This window comes from Apteryx mantelli, chromosome 4 (assembly GCF_036417845.1).
Source record: "Apteryx mantelli isolate bAptMan1 chromosome 4, bAptMan1.hap1, whole genome shotgun sequence".
NCBI classification, from domain to species: Eukaryota; Metazoa; Chordata; class Aves; order Apterygiformes; family Apterygidae; genus Apteryx; species Apteryx mantelli.
Window position 1 is genome coordinate 17,951,878 of NC_089981.1, and position 7,593 is coordinate 17,959,470.

Sequence of the window (7,593 nt, forward strand, 5' to 3'; positions counted from 1 at the left end):
TTTAAACTGCTCCCCCAACAGGCCTGGGATTATCTGGGCCCAGTACATCATCAACTAGTGCATGCATGTATTCTCCAAATAGACTCCTAATATACATATATATATATATAAATTACTATTTCATGGTGAAACAGAATGGAAGAACTGTAATTTAAAGTGCACATCCTCAGTTAGAAATTTCCTGTGGTGGCCATACCAAAATAAGCAGGTTGAGTAGTGGCAGGTGGCTTTGGATGACAGAGCCATTTGGATTAATAAAATCTGGAATAAGGAGTTTACGCTGCACTACATATATCCTGCAAGTTAGGGGTATGAAATAGTAATTGTTCAGGGAGTAGCACCACCCAAGTACCTCCAAACTACTTTGAAGTATTCATAGGTGAAGAATACTACCTGTGAAATGGGATTTTTGTCCAGAGGCAGAATACTCTTTTTACAAGCAATATGTAACATGTACTAGCAATTGGGCTAAAGGCCTCACTTTTTTTCCTGAGTAATACTTCACAAGTACTGCAATTATTGCATATGGACTGAATATTTCAGTATCTAGAATACACAGAGGCTAGTAATGCTATTCTTATGAAATATTTCTCTACTTAGGTAAAATTCACTAGGCCTTGGTAACCATATGACAAAACTGATAAAAAGGACAGCATAATACAGACACAGCTGAGGACGCTTTTGGTAATTGCTGATATTTTCCTGAGGCCTTAAAGTCGGCTTTTGCATTTGGTACATAATAGTGGCACATATACTTCACAAGCATCTTGAGGATCAGTAACATTGTATTCACAAGCCTAGACCTTTGTAGTCTTGGGCTAACGACATCACAACCAACCTGGTTAATTGGAAGGCCTCATTAGATTTGGCTAAGAACATATCTCAGATACTGTCCTATGTTTCTACTTTTAATTACCCAGTACAACTAAGAATATGCCTACAATGACACATCTGAAAACTAGATGTGTCCGCGAGAGCCAGCAGCCCAAATCTCTCTCTATAGTCATGGAAGATTCTCACCTTGAAGGGGCAATGCATCGCAACCTAAAAGATGTTTCTGAGCTACATGACGTGAAGCTCTCCTTGAACTTGTTTATACTTTCACATACAACTACACCACTACCTTTTAGAAGTGTACGTTTTGATGAGATAGTTAGCTATATCACATACTTCATGCTGATGGCTAGCAATGTATGGTTTAGCAGAATGTCAGACATTGGATTGAAACAAGATTGGATTATCAGCACTGGGATCTAGATGTAAGGTCTCGGATTAGAAGTACCAAAAAGGGAGTATCTCACAGGCAGGAGGTGCATTCGTTTGGCTAGTATTAGCACATCATCACTTGACTATCCATACAGCAATGTATTTCGGAGCCGTGTATCACAGAGAGATTTTGTATGAAGAATTGCCCTCTTGTGGCTGTCCAACGAAAGATGGGTAACTTGGAAAGTTTTCAGCTAGTGGAGAGCACATTAAGCCAGTTTGGGAAGATGGAAGGGCACAGCCCTAGTTCTACTCCTAGGCACACATGAAATGCATCTGTTCACTGTGTCTGTTTCTGGCATCTGTTGGATTTATTACCTAATGATTAGCTCCATTCTCTGTTTCAAAACTTGATGGAATACGTGATTTCCGACGGTCCTAGGGCTTACTGCAGTACACGGAAAGAGAACTGGACCTCATGAATTTATTCCAGCTGAAGGTCTATGCAAGCATTGCAGGGTAGACCTGTGTTTGGTAATCCTTGGAGAATACCAGCATATCTTCTAACATATGCATGGGAGTCTTAATTTTGTAAGAGGCACACATTGCAAACATAAAGAAGAGGCTTTAGGAGTGATTGATAAACAATATTATCCATGTTAACACTGCAAAAGTTATTGGTTGGTAGTGTTGGAACAGCAACATATACACCATGCTGTGCATCCAGAGGGAAAGTGGCATTACAATAAATAAATGCACAGATGCTTTCTGGAACAAGAGTGGGATTTTTGATTGTTCTCCGAAGTAGCGCTGGTAATTTGTGTTCATTCTTATGCCTGGCTACACATGCACTTCAAGTAGTGCATGGATTCCACAAGTGGTTTACCTTTTGACATTTCAGGAGAGCCTATACAAAATCAAAAGGTTGCTCCTGTGAAAGAATCAGATATTGTCCACAAAATCAACACAGAAGGAGTTCAGAGGATGCTGTGCTAGCTGTCCTTGCAAAGCCATTCCAACACTTCCACAGCAGTCATTCAGGATCTGCTCTTTACTCTGAAAAGAGACTCCGAATGTATGTGTGACCACTGCCCTTTCCTAAGGTATGGTCTTTTGCCAGGGAGCTGTTGCCACATTTATTTTGGCCGAATCTGTGTAAGTGATTGATTTCAGACTTGACACCAAGACAAACTGGTTTAAAAAACCATTTGGGATCAAGCCTTCTTAAGGCTGTAAAGAAGTCACTTGAAAGTCACTTAGAAGTCACTTAAAACGGTGGACTCTCTTGAGATATGAAGCTTCGGTAGCCTGGAAGGGCCCATGAGGCAGAGTTGTAGCACCTAAGGAGAAAGACACCATGTATTTCCTTTTCCTGAGAGTAGACTTAAGTTCCAAACCACCTATAGAAAGGTCCTAGAACATGAAAGTCATAGGAACCAAAGGATTCAGGATGATGACATACTTTTATCACCTTTCTAGCTTTCCTTGACCTTTTGATAATATTCTGAAAAAGCCTCCCATGCCCAATAAAGAGAGCATCCAAGAAAGCCTCAGAGACAATCCTCCCCAGATACTATCCTCAGCACATATTTATGAAACCACATTAAAAAAAAGAGACGCTTGCTCTCGCAATCAAGCAAGCGATTTTGCCAGCACTTATGGATGTCTGTATGAATATTCCTATGTTGCCAAATCTGAACTGACCACTTGCTTAACAGATTGGTGTTTCCTAAGTCAGCAGTGAAACAATTTTTCTGTCCTGTGAAGATATTCTTATCAGATGTGGAAAGAAAGAAGAAAAAGGACAGTTACATTTTCTGGGGATACAGATCAGTGTATATTACCAGTAATGAATTCCTTGTAGCAGTGAGTATTTCTGCGTTAATTTTCCATTGTATGTCACCTGAATAAGTTCCCCATTTTAAGAATACGTGATGCTGTGGTTTAAAGCACCATGTGTTCCTGCTGACTAAAACATTTCTTATGGTATTTTCAGGTCTGACCTTAGTCCTTTTCAAGCCGGAAATAAGCTTCTAGGAGAAGGAGAGGCAAGAGATGACCCTGTTTTAGACTGGGTATCATAGTTACCTATTTTATGTTGATCCTTTGTATCTCTTACAAGTGACAATGTATTATGTTATTTACACCATGTCATCCTTGTGATCCAGATTTCAAAATAAGGATGTGAATAAGACTTTCTTTTTTGCCTGTGTTCCTTGGGTGTTGGCCGGGGAGTGGAAACGACTTGGCTGATCATAGTAATGAATTGCTAGAATGGTTATCAGTAAAGAATTTCCTGCATAAGATTCAGCTCAAATATTCTTGCGAGCTCTCGCTATAGAACCAGTGTGTAAGTCATTCCTGCAAGTACTGAGGTACTGTTTAATGTAGTAATGCAAGGTATCTGGAAAGATCCTTCAACACCAAGTCTGCTTAGACTTCTATGCACTGGGAGAGGGGGAAAAATTAAATGTCTGAGTAGATCCTAAAAGTGATAATACTGTTGTTATGAAAGTCTACAGGGCAAAATATATAGAAAGAAGTGTAGTCTTTTATCAGATACTGGATTATATTCCATTCTTTATCCCACCAGATAAAGCCGAAAGAACAAAATGCATTCTGGGTACACCATCCCTTCCAGCAATTACTGGGGGTGGGATTCCTCTGTGCTAGCATTACTTCACGTAAACGTTAGGTCTCTAGTTTCAGCTAGTCATCTAACCTCCTTTGACGATATTAGCATCATGACATAACTGAAGCTGAAAGGACTTCTAGAGGTCTGTATTCCAATCCCCCTGTTCAGAGCAGGGCTACCTTCCAAGCCATATTGGGTTGCTCAGGGCCTTGTCTAACTGAGTTTGGAACAGCTCCAAGGATGAAGAGGCCACCACCTCTCTGGGCACTGCTTCCAACGTTGTAGCACTCCTGTGAATTTCTTGTTTCTTATTTCTAGTTGGAATTGCCCTTGCTGCAGTTTGTTCCTGTTGCCTCTTCTCCTTTCTCTGTGCATCTCTAAGAGTCTGACTTCATCTTTATAACCTCCCATTACGTAGTTGAAGTTTGCAAACAGGCCTCCCCTTCAATTTCCCTTCTAAAGGCTGAAGTTGAATCCTTTGATAAATTGACTTGACCTCTGCCTTCACTGTACCCACCTGAATTGAGGCAAGATTAACCCTACCTCTGACTACTCCTAACATCCTTACTGGGGACCGCTGGGCTAGGACAGACATTTAACACAAACAGAAAGAATGGCTCTCTGGAAATGGCTTAGAGAGAGATGGTGGATGGAGATGAGCTGAAATTGTTATCTTTGTCTTCAACTCTTCAGCTCTCCAGAGTCTGAGCAGTTGAATTGCATACAATGAAGTAAATTTTGTTGATTAAGCACTGTACGCTTGATGCCTACTTTTTGCCTTTTACATTAGGTATAGGTGAGTAAAGTTCAGATTTTGGAGTGAGGTGAGGCAAACTTGCAAGTGTTTTTGAACTGCTAAACAGACCAAAAAAAAAAAAAAAAACCACCCTCTTTGAAAGAGGGACACAATTTTGACAAAGTTACTACTTCTTTGTTCCAGGTACATCTCTGAAATCGTTTCCACAATGAAAGGTAAGATGGAGAAGGTCAACATGTCAACAGCATCTGAATTTATTGTCGTTGGTCCTTCTGATGCTCCGGAGGTACATTTTCTTCTCTTTGTGCTGTTTTCGATCATCTGTTTGGCTGCCCTGGCCGGCAACATTGCAATCCTTGTTGCCATTAGCACAGATACTCGCCTGCACAACCCCAGGTACTTCTTTCTCTGCAGCCTCTCTTTCCTGGATATCTTATGCCCCACTATAACTGTACCGAAGATGCTGGAGGCCTTGCTGTTTGAGAACAAGGTAATTTCATTCACTGGCTGCATGCTCCAGCTGTTCTTCCTCATTGGTGTTGTAGGCACAGAGATTTTCCTCCTGGCTGTGATGGCATGTGACTGTTATGTTGCAATATGTCATCCACTGCAGTACATGAATATTGTGAGTATGAAACTGTGTGCTCACCGAGCCACTGGCACCTGGATAGCAGGATTTTTGAATTCTCTGTTACACACATCTTTCGTTTTTACACTCTTTTTCTGTGATTCTAGTAAAGTTGACCAATATTACTGTGATATTCCCCCTGTGCTGGCCCTCTCCTGCTCTCCTACTTACACCAGGGACCTGGTAATTCTCACAGTTGCTGGGGTCCTTGGAGGCAGCGCCCTTCTGGTCACGCTGATCTCATATGCCTCTGTCCTCTTGACTGTCCTGTGCAAGAACTCTGCTGAGGGCAGGCACACCGCTTTCTCCACTTGTGGTTCTCACTTGATAGCGGTATGCATTTTCTACGGGACCACCATTTGCACGTATGTACGGACTTCCTCCAGCTACTCACCCAATCAGGATAGGATCGTTTCCATGCTCTATGGGATCTTCACTCCCCTACTAAACCCTCTAATCTACCGTCTGAGCAATAAAGAAGTTGAATATACCCTAAGAAGAATGGCCAGCCAGGCAAGAACTGCTTTAACAAGACGAGAACATCTCTCCCAGTCCCTGGCTGCCTCTGGAGCCCAAGCAACTGGGCAGGTACTGCAATTCATGATTTCTCCCGGTCAGGTGAAGGACTCATCTCCGCTGACTTGAGCCGTCTAAAATTTAGATGCCAGGATCAAAACTCCTTGCCTGCGCTTCCTCTACAGTTGAAAGGTGTGCACCTCTAGAAGCTCAAATGGATGGCATGACTTAGCTCATTATCCTAGGAGGAGGTGACCTATCATTTGCTGATAGGCTGACAGTTTTTCTCCACTGAGCACAGAGGAAGCTTAGATACATAGACCTTACAGAGCATGAATGGCAGGAAGGGATGCTGTAGGCACACTTAAAGATACACATCCTTCTGTACTAAAGCAGCTTATAGCGCTGGGGCACCTTTTTGTCCATATTACTCCTCTGAAAGAGAACGTGAGCACATCTTCTGTGCAAGATTCACTGGAAGGAAAGCTCCTTTGCCATCACTTAAGGTCATAAATCTGGGTGTGTTTTCACCAGGCATGCCAAGAATGCAGCAGCAATACCCGCAGTGTGAATAGGCACACCAGGCCACGGTTTGCACCATGCATCCCAAAATCAGTCTGCCAGGGTGGAAATCAGCTCCCATCAATTGAGAGCTGAACTGTGCTGAAGTCTACACATAAGCTAGTTTTCTAAGACTGCTTCTCTGGCCTGTGCAGAGGCAAGAAGACTTTGCAGCCACAGGGGTTCTGTGAACATTTCATGGCATGCCTGAGCCTTTCTCAGTGTTGGCAGTACTGAAGGTAGGTTTACAGAGTGTGCTTTAGGTCTGTGCAAGTCCCTAACAGGAAACAACGTTTCCTTCCAGGCAGAAGTGAAGATGTGGCTGACAAAGAGGTGGAAATGGATTCACGAAGAATCACAGAATCACAGAAGAGTCGAGGTTGTTAAGGGACCCCCGGAAATCATCTGGTCTAACCTCCCTGCTCAGATAGGGTCAGCTAGGGCAGGATGCCCAGGACCACGTCCAGTTGGCTTTTGAATATCTCCAAGGACAAGAGACTCCGCAACCTCTCTGGACAACCTGTTCTAGTGTTCAGCCACCCTTGCAGAGAAGTGTTTTCTTAAGTTCAAATGAACTTCCCCGAGTTCCAGTTTGTGCCCATTGCCTGTTTTCCTGTCACTGGGCACCACTAAGAGAGTCTGGCTCCATCTTCTTCATACCTTCCCATCAGATATTTATAAACATCAGTAAGATCCCCCACCACGAGCCTTCTCTTCTCTAGGCTAAACAGTCCTCTGCCTCCCTTTGTAACAGAGATGCTCCAGTGCCTTAATCAGTTCATGGCCCTTCGCTGGACTTGCTCCCGTAGAGGCAGAGTGCTGTGCAGACTCCTGTGTGTGTGTGTGTGTGTGTGTGTGTTGTGGCTATAAATCTGGGCTCATCTTAACTATGCTTCTGTGCTGCGATGATGAACACTCGTGGCTGGAGATAGACCTCAAGTTTGTTAAAGCACTATGGCATGGCATTCCAGCTGTGGTGCCTGGTGCAAAATAATTGATAGGACTTTGTGGTTTGCACACTGCTCTGTACTGAAACCAAGTGTCAAGGATGTGTTTCTTAGGGGCCTTTTATTGTGGTTGCTGCCTTTCTGTAAAGGCCAAGCTAATGTCCGTTTCCTGCTGGAACTCAGCTCTCAGTGCTAATGAATGTACATTCTTAACAGTAAACCAGTGAAAGTATGAAAGTATTTTAAGTTTTGTTCACCCTCAGCTGTGGGTCATCATGTTGACAATGGGTTCATAATGCATTTTCTGATTTTTTTTAAAAGTATATTTCAACAACTTTAAAAA

The 7,593-nt window shown here is 42.7% G+C and overlaps 1 protein-coding gene across 1 annotated transcript; it reads left to right on the top strand.

Moving 5' to 3' along the window:
- Positions 1-4,818: 4,818 nt before the first annotated feature.
- Positions 4,819-5,871, top strand: LOC136991822 (olfactory receptor 5AR1-like). Its single transcript, XM_067295271.1, has one exon. The coding sequence runs from the start codon at positions 4,819-4,821 to the stop codon at positions 5,869-5,871; it is 1,053 nt and encodes a 350-aa protein (XP_067151372.1).
- Positions 5,872-7,593: the final 1,722 nt, after the last annotated feature.

What these genes read in the sequence shown, in the direction of transcription:
- LOC136991822 (XM_067295271.1), top strand. Translation starts at nt 4,819, where the DNA reads ATGGAGAAGGTCAACATGTCAACAGCATCTGAATTTATTGTCGTTGGT.